Below are 16,501 nucleotides of genomic sequence, written 5' to 3' on the forward strand. Positions count from 1 at the left end.
TTAGTAGATAGCAAGTTAAAGTTCAGGGACCATTTAGCAATGATTGCAAATACAACTCAAAAGATAAATGAACTTTCACATGTAAAGATAAGCATGTTGTTTTGCCTCTTTATGTGGCCTTGATAAGACCTCACTTGGACTATTGTGCGCAGGTCTGGTCTCTGTTGAGATTCTGATACAATGGAGTGTGTTAAAAATCAAGATTGTGGAATATTGATTATGAAAACAAATTGAGAATTTATAGACTGCAGACAATAACAAACAGGAGAATGAAGGGTGATATGATTGAGACTTACAAACTTCTAAAAAGATCATACAGGATTTCAGTTGATGGAATTTTTCTGTTTTATGGAGAGTAGGGAAAGGACAAGAGAGCATCCTTGGAAGCTGAGAATGAGTGCCACAAAGAAGGTTGTGAGATCTAGATTTTTCTCTCAGTGGTGTTTGACTGGAATGAACTGTCAATGGATGTTGCATGTGCAAGCAGCGTGAATGAATTCAAGAACAAGCATGACAGCTCGTACAGATAATATGGCCTCCCTTGATGAGTCCCTGACTCCATGGAGGTGTCCTTAATAATAATAATAACGATTTTTATATAAATTTTATAGATCTGGAAAAGGAATATAACAAAGCACCCTGAGGAAAGCTCTTCAAAACAGAGCAGAATTGAAGGAGGTAACTGTGTTCTGAATAGTGACCCCTATAGAAGAAAAAAAAAAAACATTTGAACAACTTAGGCACAATTTTTAGTGAAGATGATAAAATAAATATGGAAACAGACTATTATTATTATTACAGGCGACTCCAAGGAGTCCTCACAACTATTCAACATTCACACAGTATCTATCATACCGTGCCTTGAACTCATTCACTGTCATAGCACCCACAACAGACTCTGGCAGCTTATTCCACTCATTCACCACTCTAAAAGTAAAAAACCCAGCTCTAATACCCTTACTAACCACACTCTTGCCCAGCTTCCATGGATGTCACCTAGTCCTCCCACCACCAGTCATATTCTCAAAAATTTCCTCTGAATTAATCCTATAGAAACCCTTCAGCAATTTGAATGTCTCAATCATATCTCCCCTTTTCAACCTATCAACCAATTTCTGCAGCCCACAAATCTTCAACCTGTTTTCATAAGGTTCATTCCATAGACCTGCTTTCATCTTGGTCACTCGCCTCTGGATCCTCTCAACCTCCTCCCCATCAAGAAGAAACCTAGGTAACCATATCTGGGCGCAGTAATCAAGATGGGGTCTTATCAAGCCTTGATACAAAGGAACAATAATTTGCTTATCTCTGCTCATCAAAGTATTCTTCAGCATCCAAGTGATTTGATGAGCTGATTTATCCACTTTTCCAACGTGTTCCCTAAACTTCAACTCCCTATCCACTAACACTCCCAAGTCCCTGGTCTCATCAATTTCCTGGAGAACAGTTCCACCAATGTGATATACTGCTGCTAATCTTTTCACCCCAAAATGCATTACCTTACATTTTGCCACATTAAATTGACATCCATTCTCCTTAATCTATCCAAATCATCATGCAAAATTTTGACATCTTCTGCATTCACTATTGCCTACCCAACTTAACATCATCAGCAAACAAATGAACCGTTCCTCTCAGATCCTTCCCTATATCGTTAATGAACAAATTATACAGCAGTGGTCCAAGAACAGAACCCTGCGGCACACCACTAGTCACAGGCCGTCTTTTGGACTCTACTCCTCAGTAAACTACTTTCTGGTATCTCTCCAACCACACCCCTATCCATCTCACCAACCCTATATCCATTCCCATATGTTGCAGTTTACGGATTAGACTTCCATGTGATATCCTGTCAAAGGCCTTAGCCAAGTCCAGCAGTATCACTGTAAACCCATTACCCTTATCCAGTTCAGCTGTGACTGTGTTATAAAACCTGAGCAAGTTACTGAGGCATGATCTACCCTTTACAAAACCATGCTGTCCCCCCCCCCCGTACAGTATCTCATTTTCATCAATCCATTTCTGTATTTTACTCTTGACTACTTTCTCCAAGACCTTGACAATGACTCCTGATATGCTGATCAGTTGGTAATTTGCAACAGCAGTCTTGGATCCTCCTTTATGCAGTGGAATTATTTTCCACTCTTTCCACCCCTTTGGGACTAAACCAGACCTGAGACTCAGATTAAACAATAAGGTCAAGGGCATTGACAATTCTTTAGCTGCTTCATGTAAGACTCGTGCTGATATACCATCCAATCACACAAATGTATTCACATTAAGGTTCTGTAATAGACTATTCACTTCCACTTCATTCACCACAATTCCCATATAAACTAATGGTTCCTTCAACGTCACCACCCAGATGATATACTCTTGCAAAGTGCTCACTCAGTAATTCCACTACATCAGCTGATTCAGTGACCTCCCTACCATCGGCGTTCCTTAAAATCATTCTGCCATGTACAGTTTTTCTTTTACTAGCAGCATACTGAAAGAACTGTTTGGGATTCTCTTTAGCTTGCATGGCTAATTTCCTTTCATAATCCGTTTTTGCCTTTCTCACTACACTCATTACCCTTCTGGCCTGCACTTTATACCATTCATGTGCCTGCAGGTCACCTTTCTCCTTAAATTCCTTCCACAGTTGTTTCTTTTTTTTTTTGCAACAAGTTTAATGGTGTTATTCATCCATTTAACCCCTACTTGTTTTACTATTCGGACCCTAGGAATACAATCAGCCATAACCTCCAGCAAATGCTCCTTGACCAATTCCCATGCCCTATCAACATCCAGCCCTTGCAGTTTTACATGCCATGGCACTGAACCAAGCAATCTCCTAAGCTTGTCATAGTTGCCAGCACGGTAATTCCACATGTACCCTGTCTTAACCGAAAATTTCACACATTTAGCCACCTCCCAGGTCAAGACCCTATGATCACTCTCACTAATAGGTGACAACATGGTCATATTCATTACAATCAAATTCTCAATGCTATTACTAGGTCAAGCACCCTCGAACCCCTAGTATTTTCCATTACATGTTGTCTCAGATAGTTATCCCTCAGTAACTGAATAAAATCCAGTTTTCCTTCCTCACATGTGTCCTCTCCTTCTTCCAATCAATGTTACTATAGTTGAAATCCCACATAATAATTACTCTCCTTCCACTCATTTCATCAATTTGCCTATGCATACTATCTCCACCATCTATTCCATCACCTGGTCTATAGCAGCACCCAACTGTACATTTTATTCCGTTAGTCTCAATCTCACACCAAATAACCTCAAATGAGCTCCTTTCACTATCCTGCAATACAACTTCTATTCTCCTTGGTTGCAGTTCATCAGCTATCATCAATAACACTCCTCCCCCCATTTTATTCTCTCTGTCCTTCTTGAACACACTATACCCTACACATTCTATCCCACTAACTATATCATCTTCTGTCAGCCATGTTTCACTAATGCCAATAACCTGTGGCCAGGAAGAGCCAACCAAGGCCAAAAATTCTTCCTTCTTGTTCCTAATACTCCTGGCATTAGTATACATGAAATGCAGAGGTCCATTTGTCCCACCCCTATCTTGATGTGTTATATTAACTATCCCCCCCATTCTGATTTCTTGTCCTTCGTACTGGCTCGGGCACATTATAAACATTCTTACACTCAACTGCCTCACTGATGTCTGCATATACACTTCCTCCACTCCTTAATAGTTCTAGTTTCCTTGATTTTGCACATCCACTCTCACTTCACTTAGCAACACTTTTTCCAGTCTTCGCACACCAAATCCATTCAAATGTAAGCCATCCATCTTGTACAAATCCTTTCGCCCATCAAACTCACTCCACACATCCACAAACTCCACACCACACCATCTGCATAACCTGCGCATAAAGTCATTTGCGATTACGGCCCTCCTTCTAAACTCTTCTCTGTCATACTGCGGCAACAGACTCACTATCCTAACTCTGTCACTCTTTTCTTTCGCTACCTCTAATAATTCCTTCACATGCTCTCTCATATCAAATTTATCTCCTTTCAAAATCATTTGTTCCTGCTATGACTATCATTTCTTTCACCCTCAGCTTTTGCGCGCTAATACTCTCACTTACATCCTTAATTTTCGCACCCAATGGAATTAGTAAATCTGATACGGTAGGATGTCAGCTAAATTTATACGGAATAAGGAAATTAGTCAAAACAATAAATTAGCTGTATACAAGACAGTGTTCATACCAATTCAGAGCTGGATTAGAAATGAAACACTTGATCCAAGATTGGAGAGAGACCACATATATAACAGTGTTGAGAAAGATTAGTGGAATGAACAGATGACATCAGGCAGTATCACATTAAAAATGAGGATATTAGCATTCAGGAATGTGTCAGCAGAGTAAATCCCAGATGATGTGGTCACTTAAACAGAATGGGAGAAATTAGCAAAATAAGTGTTGTTTTTCAGATTGGCAGGAAAAGATCCAGAAGACTAAGATGTATGTGGATTAATACAGTAAAGTGTCTTAGAAGGCAGAAATACAAGATCTGATCATGTTGGAGTCTTGAGAAAAAGATTAATTTGTAGGAAAAGTGTTGACTGAAAGTTAGAAATGGTGTAACTTTTCATGTAGTACTATCATAATTATCCTGTACACATACTGAAAGTACATTTCAGCAATTTGAAGAAATAAGTGTTGTCTTCCTTTTGGCAAATAAAGTGTTAACTCCCCCCCCCCCCAACACACACACGCGCTAAATTATTTATTCATTGCAATGAATTTATGGAAACAAAAACAGAAGTGTTGGAGTAATTACTTATAATTATTGAAATAATACTGTTTCGACCTCTGTAAAAGGTCACCATCAAGAAAACATACATATGCACAGGATGCAAGCTAGATGACACCACACAAAAGTAAGATAAATCTGAATGATTTAATCATTTACCCTAGCTGACCTCTGAAAAATAATAAATAAAAAATTATACACAAATATAAATTAACAATATGAAATTTTTTTACATATAATATACAGATGATAAAAATGAAAAAAAAAAGTTTTATACTGAAACTACATTAAACATCTCTACAGTCCTGTTATATTAAGGTTTTATGTTGGGGTCCTGCCATCATGTTCTGGATGATTTCTTGAAATAACTAGTAATAGTTACTTCAAGAAATCATTCAGAACATGATGGCAGGACCCCAACATAAAAAAAACCTTATGGAATTCTTCTTGATGCAATTTGTAGGATTATAGTTAACCAATTAATACAGATTGATCAGATATCAACTGGTTCATTTCTTCAAGGTATGCTGTCCAATCAAGAACTGGTAGCATTGTTTTTTTGTCCACCTGGGTAATTGAATGATGTCTTGGTTATTTTTTAGAGATTTCAGGGTCAATTTCTCTGCTTTCATTAAATTGCAACTTAGTTGTTTATTAGAATTTAGTATGTTGGATGTTTCCATCCATATTTTATCAGCTATATTAGAGTTATTTTAGACTTCTTTTAATGTGGTATATATGAAGTCTAGTTGTTTACTAACCGTGGTGCGAGAGGGTAGTTTAAGCCTTTTTGCAGAAGTGAGAGTTCTCCATCATTAAAGTTGTGGGTGGATGCGTTGATAACGTGGCCATGGTGAGTTGGTTGCTGCATTCTTATTGTTTGCGATATGGCACAACTTATTTTGCTGGCTAAAAATTCTAATAAACAACTAAGTCAAAACAATTGGTATCCGATCATAATACGTACCAATTGGTTAACCACAATCCCACAAACTGTACAAAAAAGAAAACAGAATTAATCAAGTCAATGATCATGTGGCCAGAGGAAACAATTAAAAAGCTATTACAGTATTATGCCTCCCTCCCAAAATTTATGGCCTGCCTAAAATACACAAACACACCACCATGACTGATAGTTGAAGGAATTGACAGTTCTAATTATCACTTAGCAAAGAAACTAGCAGCTACAATCAAGGAATTGGTATCATTTCCCACTCCTACCTACATAAAAAAAATACATAACACTTCAACAAAATTAAAAATATCACACTCAACAACAAAGATCTATTAATCAGCTTTGATAAAACAGCAATTTTCACTAATGTTCCAATCAAGTTACTATTCTTCTCATACAAAAAATATTTCTTCCCATGTTCAGATATGTTGATATTTTTGGCATTTGGCTCCACAGCTGCAAAACATTAAATACACTGTAAATAAGCTACCTGAACAAACAACACAAACATATCCAATTTACCATCCAAATTGAAAACAATAACGTTTTCTTTTCTAGACACTTGTCACACGTCTTTCCCCCAGGCCTCCCTTTCATTCATTGTCTACTACAAACCACAAATCTGGAAAACCCATCTCCAATCTATACAGCATCCATAACATGGCTGGCAGAACCCCAACACAAAAAAACCTTCTTAACATAACAGGCCCTGTAGACGTGTATTTAAGATAGTTCCACTGTAAAACTATTTTTATTTTATCATCTGTATATTATACTTATAAGTAAAAAAAAAAATTGTTAATTTATTTGTGTATAATTTTTTTATTATTTTTATTTATTTAATTTTTTTTCACCAGAGGTCAAGCTAAGGCAAACAATTATTATCTTACTTTTGTAGTGTCATGCGGCTTGAGTCCTGTGCATATGTATGCTTTTATGATGACCTCAATACATAGATCGAAACATTAAGTGTTATTTTCATAATTATAAGTAAAGTAATCACTCCAACACGTGTTTCTGTCTCCATAAACTCTTCAGAATGAATGCTGACCACTGTGTCACCTTAAAAGAAAGATTGCTCGTGTGAATGATTAGCTATTTGGAAACTGAATTTTGATTACTTTGAATTTCCACATTGGTAAGTTAAAGAAGATTCATAACTGAGAAAGTCAAAAATATTAACTTTCAAAGAAAGCAACTTACCCCAGGTGCGATGTATGAAGTAATGCAGCAATGGAAGTACTATCTTGTCAAAAAAACAGATACTGACCTGAAAATTAAAGAAATCAATTTTTCATCACTAATACAATAAAATAGACTATTATAAATGAAGTTATTTTGCCAATTTATTTTCTGGTATGTGTGTTAAAGGTTATACAAGGTATGAAAGCCCACACAATTACTATGGACACAGTAAAACTGGGTGGAGTGAACCAGTTTATTTTAATTCGTCATACAATATTTATTACATGTACTATAAATATTATGTGATGTGTGTGCTGCATGCACGCACATATATCGATGATGCTGCATGCCCATTTCTGTTAGTGTGCCATCATGGCTTATGCAACCCATGCTACAAAATTCACATCAGTTTGACCATATGACTACATTTTTATCGACGTATGAAAGTTTTAAGAGTGCATAGTGCATCCATGCTCATCTTAATTGGCCTAATGTAATTAATGGCAGGGTAACTTCGAATACTTTAATTTATCAATTAATTAATGATGAGTGGGAGACAATGTGTTTGTTTTAAGATATTGTATATTAGAAAATAATGAAAGAGAATACTATATTTGGTTGGTATATTTGGATTACTCAAAGGCGTAAAAAATTTGGAAGAGGAGGATGAAGCATACCTCCTTCAATTACAATACTGTTTCCCATTGTAAATATGGACAAAAAAGTTATAAATTTCTCAAAAATTATATTAAAAACTTGTCGATTATATAAAAAAACTTGCCTACCATGTCAATTCACATTCACGCATGCAAAACAGATGAAACTCAGAAACAAAAACAACAACTCATGACAAATGACAATGTTCATTTGTCATGAGTTGTCAACCAATCACAGCCTCTAGGTGCTATTGTCTCAGAGCTTTTCCTGCATTGCCTTCTAAGCAATTTAAAACTACTAGAATGCTAAGATAGTTGTTGGAAATATTTCCACTTGGTTATACTATAAATTCAAGATGCCAAGATATATTCTTGGTTTAATCCTTTATCCAAGTGTAAGCAAAGTTTGCTCCTGAAGTATTTTCAAGACTGGGCAACTCATATATAGAAGCTAATGATTTTATATCACTTGCCTTAGTATCTCATAATGCAAAACACATATCCTTACAGACATATATAATGCTGTGCATTATGGGAAGGTCACTACCCAGACTCAGAAGTGATACCAAGGTTGAAGTAATGCAGAAGTCATATTTTCATATACGAGTAGCCAATAGGTGTCACTCCTTTTAATTTTTAAAATCCTTTGGATTAGAGATAGTTGTTGTAAGTATTTCCACTTGGTTCCAGAGGATTTTAAAAATTAAAAGGAGTGACACCTGTTGGCTACTCGTATATGAAAATATGACCTGCATTACTATGATATTGGTATCACCTCTGGGTGTCTGGCTCCCACTGATGAGACCTCAATAAAGGTCGAATAATAAAAAAAAAATTGAAGATAAACAAAAAAAAATTAAAAAAAAAAACTACAACTAAAAGAAAAAGAAGTAATAAAAAATGTAAAGACAGAGAAGGCTGTGGATCATCAAATGAAAACTCTTCAGGCTCAGAAGAGTTTATGGATTACGAAGAGCCAACTCACGCTAATAAAGAGAATGCAACAGATACAATTAAAGAAAATATAATAAAGTTTATTGATTCCAAGTTTTCTCAGTACAGTTATTATCTACATGAAAAGAAAGAAAATAACTAGCTTCCAAATAAAAAATGATAGCCACGAAATTGAAGTAATGGAAAGCGACTGTAAAAAAATTGGAAAACAATTTACAAGAAGCAGGTTACACAATTGCTTCTTCACAGATTGAAGACCTCATTGGGTTCATCCAAAATTTAAAAGTTAAAGACTTACCAGTGACACTTCAATAATCCATCCTTTCTGCATTGCCCCATTAAATGTACGAGGATTCCATAGGCAAATTAAACAAGAAACTATATGAAAACTTATGCTGTGCCATAATATCAGGTTAACATACTTTTGCAGATATAAAAATATAAAAAGTTTAACAGATAGATATCTACTTCTTTCTTATTGGAGCTTTGGAAGTTTGGAAGATTTAACAGGGCTGGAGTAGGAGTTCTTATTCCCCCCCCCCCTCCTTGGGTCATTCTGTAATATCCAAAGGGATGAAGAAGGGAGAATCTTGACAATAGATTGGAAATACTGTGGATGTGTAATAAGGTTTATAAATGTTTATGCTCCATCCAATGGAAATTAGAAGAAAGGAATTGGAGCCATATTTATATGGTGCCCACTACATCATAGCAGTTGTATACTGGAATTGTATCGAAAACCCCACATTAGACAAAATAGGAGGACATCCCAGGAGTGGAAAAGTGTGATATGCACAGTTAAAAACATGTCTTGACAATGTTCAACTAGTAGACATATGGAGGATTCGCAATCCTAATCTCCAGGTATACGCATACATGAATCAAGGTATTGGTACTCATATTGATCGAATTTATATCTCTTCTTCCCTTATAAATAAGATAATTCAGATAAAACATCTTGACATCAACATGTCAGACCATAATCCAGTTATACTTAAGTTCCACTGCATGGAAGTAGAGATCTCTTCTGGACTATGGAGACTTCCACCAAATTTTCTGTTGATCTTTTCAACTAAATTCCAGACCCTCTGTTCGAATTGGAATAATGTTACCTGGAATTGGGATATGTGGTTAAAATTCAAACAAAAGCAAAAGGTTAAAATTCAAAGTAAAGCAGAATATGATGGAATGGGGAAAGGAACAGGCTTTCCTAAAAAGGAAAAAGTTGAAAGATCTGTATAAAGAGAGAAGCTGGTTTGTAACAAACCAATGGAATGGTATAGAATGTAGCAATATCATTAGAAGCATTAACATAGAGATAGAACTAGAAAGGGAAAAATAAGTAGAAGATAGAAATTTTAAGATAAGAATACAACAGTACTTAGCCCTTCAGCTGCATTCTTCAATGGATAATTTACAAAATTTCGCACAGAAAGGACTATCACTCAAATCTGTGTTGATGGAGAAAACATGTCCACTACTAAAGACATCCTTGACTCCTTTCAAAAACACTACAAAAATCTGTTTGAAGACAATAGTATTGTTGGAAATTATAACTCTTGGAACATTAATGGCTTTCCTGTTCATATCCAAGATGGGCTTGACAGCATCTGAAGTTACCACAGCCTATAAAGAATGCCAGACAAGAAAATCCCCAGGGACTGATGGTCTAGGGATAGAACTTTATCGTGAGGCCTGGGATTTTATTCTTCCCATTCTAGTTGCACTATTTAATTCCTTTCCCTTATAAGGACACATACCAAGTGAATTTGTAGCAAACCATTCTGTCCTCATTCCTAAACCTAATAGAGATCACACCTTAATCAGCAGCTGGAGACCTATTTCTCTATCTAATACTGACTACAAGATATTTTTCTGCATTATCAATAACAGGCTCAAAGCGGGAATGAAATATATAATTAAAAGCACACAGGTGTATGGAGTACCAGATCGAGCAGTAGAATTTAATCTATTTCTGCTATGTGATCTAATCTGCTTAGTTAACACGAAAAAGCAGTCGATGGTAGTGCAATCAGTAGACCTTACTCAAGCATTCAATAATGTCTGGCATCCCTTTCTATTCCACATCCTCCAGCAAATTGGTGTAGGTAAAAAAATGCTATCTGTTATCAAAGGAGCCTAAGCCAATTCAACCACCCATCTCCTAGTTAATGGGTTCCTGTCAGACCAAGTAAAAATTCAAAACGGAGTCAAGCAACGTTGCCCTCTCAAGTCCACAGCTCTTTGCATTGGTTCTTGAACCTTTCTTACAAGTCAACAATACACATGCTGTGCGAGGAATAACAGTTCCTTCAACTAAAGAGGAAAATAAGGTATTAGCATATGCCGATGATGAAGTCAGAACTTTGAAGGATAATGATTCCATATATATATATTTTGGTATTTTGGAAAAATTCAGCAAAAGCAGTGGATTAATTCTTAATGCAGATAAGACAAAATTAAAAGTTTATGGAAAGTGGAATCCTGGAGGCATTCCTTTTGGACTAATCCCTAAGAGAGAACCCCTCATTATCATTACTATTCTATTCTAGACTTAATATTCTAACACTGGGCTGACGGGCCAGACTTACTATTCTAACACTTTTCTATATTTTATGTAAGATACTGATCTGCTAATAAAGAACATGATTTTTGCTTTATATGAGTCCCCCACCCCATCTTTGAATGCAATTTATCAAGTGCACTGTTCCTTGTGTGAGTCCATTTAATTCAGATAACTGAACTTCAGTCTATAATTTAGTTCCTGTTTCAAACTTATTTAATACCTATGATATCAAATAACATTTAAAAAAAAAAAAAAAGAATGAATATCAAAAATTTTATATTGATTCAAAATCATTATCAAATGTATCTTTTTATTTATTTTATCTATTATTTATAAAATATTTGATATTTTGTAAATTATTTTATATTAAATTGTAAATATAATATAAATTATAATTACATTTGTAAAACATACTTTTTCTTTTTAATACTTTACCTGTCAAACACTTTTGCAAAATCTAGCAGTATCATCATGCAGCCATTCCTTCATCCAACTCAGTTGTCACTATTACAAAAAAGTTCGAATACTAAGGTATAAACTTCACAAAGCCATGCTGCCCATCATATAGTATCACATTCTTATCCACTTATTACTGCAAACTCTTTTTGACCAACTGCTGAGCTACCAATTGGTCTATAATTTGCCACAAACATAAATCCACCTTTACACAAAGGAATTATTTTGCCTTCATTCCACTCGAAGTTTTGCCAGAGCCAAGACTTAAACAACCTTGTCAAGGACATTGCCAGTTCTCATGTAAATTCTTGTAAAACAAAAGCCAATATCCCATCCAATCCCACAGCTCTACATGCATTCAGATCTGCAATATAATAAGTACCTCCAATTCTTCAACCTCTGTTCTCACACAAGTCCCTGTCACCTGTCATAACATCTTCACTTGATTGATATATCTTTGCAAAATGATCACTCAATAGCTCAGTTTAGTCTGCTTCTGTTACCTCTCTAAAATCTTCCCTCATTGAAGATATCTTCTATAATCATTCGTCCTCCTACTTTCCACATGATGAAAAACTTGTTGGTATTTCCTTTCACCTGTTCAGCTAATTTCTTCTCAAATCAGATTTTGCCTTATAATTAGACTGGATAATAATAATAAAAAAAAACATACAGAAACAAACAATCTGCAATAAAGGAATGTCTTTTATTGCTATTGTGGAATCTTCTTAGAAAAGGTCATGCAAAGAAATCTAAACAGAGGCATTTCACAGTTAGTGGAGAAAACTTAAGATATGCAAGTGACATGGTCCTAAGCACTGAGAATGAAAAGTACCTGCAAAATAAAGTTAATAAACCAACACACCCATGGGAAAACTGAACACAGAAAACAAAAATAATAATAATCACAGGTAAGGCAATAGATAAAAACCTAAACACAAGCTTTAAAGACTACCTTATAAAACAAGTAAATTTATAAATCTGGAAAGTAATCACTAATGATGTAAAATGAACAAGAAATAAAACAAATACAGCCTTTCTTGCCATGAAACAAATACTCATTGACAGAAAAGGCTATACAAATACATTAGTATAACTGATGACTTGCTATGTATATTCTTCATTAATGTGCTGTACGTTCGCAGATGCAAGACTCTTCGACACTCCTGTGCATGCCAGAAGAAGGAGAATCCATTCTGATAATAGGCTAATCAATGTGTTTCGTGGGATGAGTGTTTATTATTATATGTCGGAAAATTAGTTTTTCTTTTATGAAAATTCTAGTTCTTAAAGTGGTAACTATTTTGTTGTAGAACAGTTGGAAAATTTATTTAAAAGCATGTGATTTTGCGTGTTGGTGACCAATTTGTATATCCTTTATTTTTTTCTCCCCTTAAGCATGAATTGACTATTCTTGGCACATTGCCAGACTTGGTTCTATGAAGTGTGGACATACATTACTCAGAAACATGAGCTATCAAAAAAGAAACAGGGAAAAAGACTGATGACTCTGGATACATGATTACTAATAAAAATTACTAACTATTATAATAACAGAATTAACTCACATAAATTATTCTTTATTTGTAGAATTTTCACCTGAGTATCACAGGCATCATTAGTACAGGTACCAAGCTAATTAAACAATAACTGTTATTCACAAAGCACCACCTAAGTAGCTAAGGTTAAATTTCCTAAATTGTTATTATTATTATTATTTAAATATTTAAATTTTTTAATTTAATTATTTAATTATAAAAAAAATCAGCTAATGCCTTTTTATTCCCGTATAGGGAGTAGGCGGGGCCGTTTACCCTATCTAACTTTTGGAGACTGAGTGGGCAGTTCAATCTCCACTGGAAGCCAATCAGAGATAGCTGGCTCAGGGCAATCACTGATTCATCGGTATGCAGTGAAGAAGGCAGCAAGCTAGTGCCACCATCTCGTGGTCCCTAACCGTAACACAATATTTTTTTTAATGTCTGAAAATAGTGTGGGTTCGATGGTCGATTTTCTTGAATTTACGGGATGAAAAACCCAAGTTTCAGGGAGAAAAAACCCACCAGCCCATGCCAGAGATCGGCTAACTCGGGAACTGGTCGAAAAAAGGCTTAGAAAAATTTCCTCTAGTCAGCGACTAGATTTGAACCACCAAATCCTTTCTTCGTGCGGTCAAGCGCCGTAGAGTGCAAACGCCACTCCTACTGAGCTACACATAAATAATAATTATTTATGTATAATTAAACAAAAAATTTTTTATATAATTAAATATATATATATATATATATATATATATATATATATATATTTTATGAAAAAAAATTGAATGACTAGAACTGAGATTTAATTAAAAAGGTTTTAATATAAACACACTACTAGTTTCGGCCTGTAACAGCCTTCTTCAGGTGACATTATAAAAGAAAAAACACTAAACATTGAGGGTTAAAAGACTATGAACAACATAGACAGTCTTTATACATAATTAGCATGAAAACGTTGTATTTGAAGCTGTTCTTTCATTTGTTGCATTGTTGGCATAGCGCATGCTTGCTGCATCACGTGAACGCCAGTACACGATTACAGCTGAATGACTATCTGGGACCTTGTCATCATCAACTCAAATACCCTGGCGTATATAAAATATTATGTGACTGCGATATTCCTTATTTCGGGCAGACAGACAAATCTGTCGAAATGCGTATGGAAGAACACATGAGAGACATTACTTACAAGAGACAGCGAGCAAGTGCATTATCAAGTCATATCCTTTTCTCGGCTAATCCTAATGATGATAACCAAAGTCACAAAGTCTGCTGGGAAAAATCTACAAACATCTTCCGTTGCAGTGATGAAATAGAGAGAAAAATTGTGGAATCGAGAGAAATCATCTTCAATCCCGTTCATCTAAATAACAACTTAAGCTACAACCTCCCAGATAGTCATTCAGCTGTAATCATGTACTGGCGTTCACGTGATGCAGCAAGCATGCACTCTGCCAACAATGCAACAAATGAAAGAACAGCTTCAAATACAAATACAATGTTTTCATGCTAATTATGTATAAAGACTGTCTATGTTGTTCATAGTCTTTTAACCCTCAATGTTTAGTGTTTTTTCTTTTATAATGTCACCTGAGGAAGGCTGTTACAGGCCGAAACTAGTAGTGTGTTTATATTAAAACCTTTTTAATTAAATTTCGGTTCTAGTCATTCAATTTTTTTCATAAAACTATGTATGTTATATATATATATGTGTATACAATTATATGTTAGGAAAGATTTGCTGCTTTATAAAGTACTATCTCCCACAAGGGGAAAAGACGTAGACCATCGGATCTGTTTAGGTTAGGGGAGTGAAGTAATGTTTCACATGTTTCTTTGTATAGTCGTTCCATTAGGAACCGACTTTTGTGAATGACTTTTGTCTTGTTCCACTTAACTCTATGTCTGGTGTTGATGGCATGTTCTGCAATTCCAGACTGTTCGGGTTCAAGGTACTGGATATACGACTGGTGTTCTTCTAACTGGACCTGAGCAAATCTTCCTGTTTGTCCGAGATATGATAACCCAAACGAGCAGGGAATCTGGTAGATGTGAGAGCTTGTCCTTTGGAGACATTAGGATGGAGATTTTTCTGACGGGTTGAAAAGCCACACAGATATTTAGTGGTTTTAGCACCTTAGCTATGCATTCACTAACCCCTTGTACATAGGGGATAGGTATACGTGTAGGTTCTTCAGTACTTGAAGAGGATGCTGGAGCATGACTACTTAAAGCTCTTTTTATGAAGGACTTCTTATAGCCATTGGATATAAAGCAGGAATTAATATACTGTAATTCTTTTTGTAAAAGTTATTCTGAAGAACAAAAGGAGTGGGCTCTATGAACTAGTATTTTTATAGTACCTGCCTTTTGACTGGGATGGGATGGTGATGTGATTCAGCATGGATGTACTGGCCTGTATGAGTCTCTTTCCTATAGACTGTGAATTGTAGATAACCATCTGGTTGGCAAAGAATGAAGAGGTATAGAAAGGCTAACTAGTTATTTATTTCTACTTCTAGGGTGAACTGGATCCTTGGATGAAGTGCATTAATTTTTGAGAGAAACTGTTGTAGTTCTTCTGAGGTGCCCTTCCATATGGCAAAAATGTCATCCACTTATCTGAACCAAATGTTAGGTCTGGGTGTAATGTTGTCAGAGATACGCTGTTCGAAATGCTCCATGAAGTAGTTGGCAATAGCAGGAGTTACTGGATTACCCATTGCTGTCCCTTCAATTTGTTGCTATAACTGGTTTTTGAAGGAAAAATAACTGGAAAAATAAAAAAAAAACTTTAAGTAGTCGTGCTCTAGCATCCTCTTCAAGTGCAGAAGAACCTACACATATACCTATCCCCTATGTACAAGGGGTTAGTGAATGCATAGCTAAGCTGCTAAAACCACTAAATATCTGCATGGCTTTTCGACCCATCAGAAAAATTTCCACATTCCTAATGTCTCCAAAGGACAAGCTCCCACATCTCAGCTATCCAGGTGTCTACCAGATTCCCTGCTCGTGTGAGTTATCATATTTTGGACAAACAGGAAGATCTGCTCAGGTCCAGTTAGAAGAACATCAGTCGTATATCCAGTACCTTGAACCCGAACAGTCTGGAATTGCAGAACATGCCATCAACACCAGACATAGAGTTAAGTGGAACAAGACAAAAGTCATTCACAAAAGTCGGTTCCTAATGGAACGATTATATACAAAGAAACATGTGAAACATTACTTCACTCCCCTAACCTAAACAGATCCGATGGTCTACGTCTTTACCCCTTGTGGGAGATAGTACTTTATAAAGCAGCAAATCTTTCCTAACATATAATTGTATACACATATAACGGTATATATTTAATTATATAAATAAAAAAATAATAATAAAAAATTTAATTAT

General features: G+C 35.6%; 1 protein-coding gene across 3 annotated transcripts in view; it reads right to left on the minus strand.

Moving 5' to 3' along the window:
* tank (EI24 domain-containing protein tank) overlaps nucleotides 1-16,501 on the minus strand; it is a 143,208-nt gene that overhangs the window by 73,409 nt on the left and 53,298 nt on the right. For all 3 annotated transcript variants that reach the window (XM_090413031.1, XM_090413030.1, XM_090413029.1), the window contains exon 5: nucleotides 6,950-7,016. In XM_090413031.1, the coding sequence (XP_090269157.1) occupies nucleotides 6,950-7,016 (67 nt within the window). The remainder of the gene's footprint in view (nucleotides 1-6,949; nucleotides 7,017-16,501) is intronic.

The sequence above is a fragment of the Typopeltis vanoorti genome, chromosome 23 (genome assembly GCF_054136105.1).
Source record: "Typopeltis vanoorti isolate ZY-2024b chromosome 23, IOZ_Tvanoo_1.0, whole genome shotgun sequence".
NCBI lineage: Eukaryota > Metazoa > Arthropoda > Arachnida > Uropygi > Thelyphonidae > Typopeltis > Typopeltis vanoorti.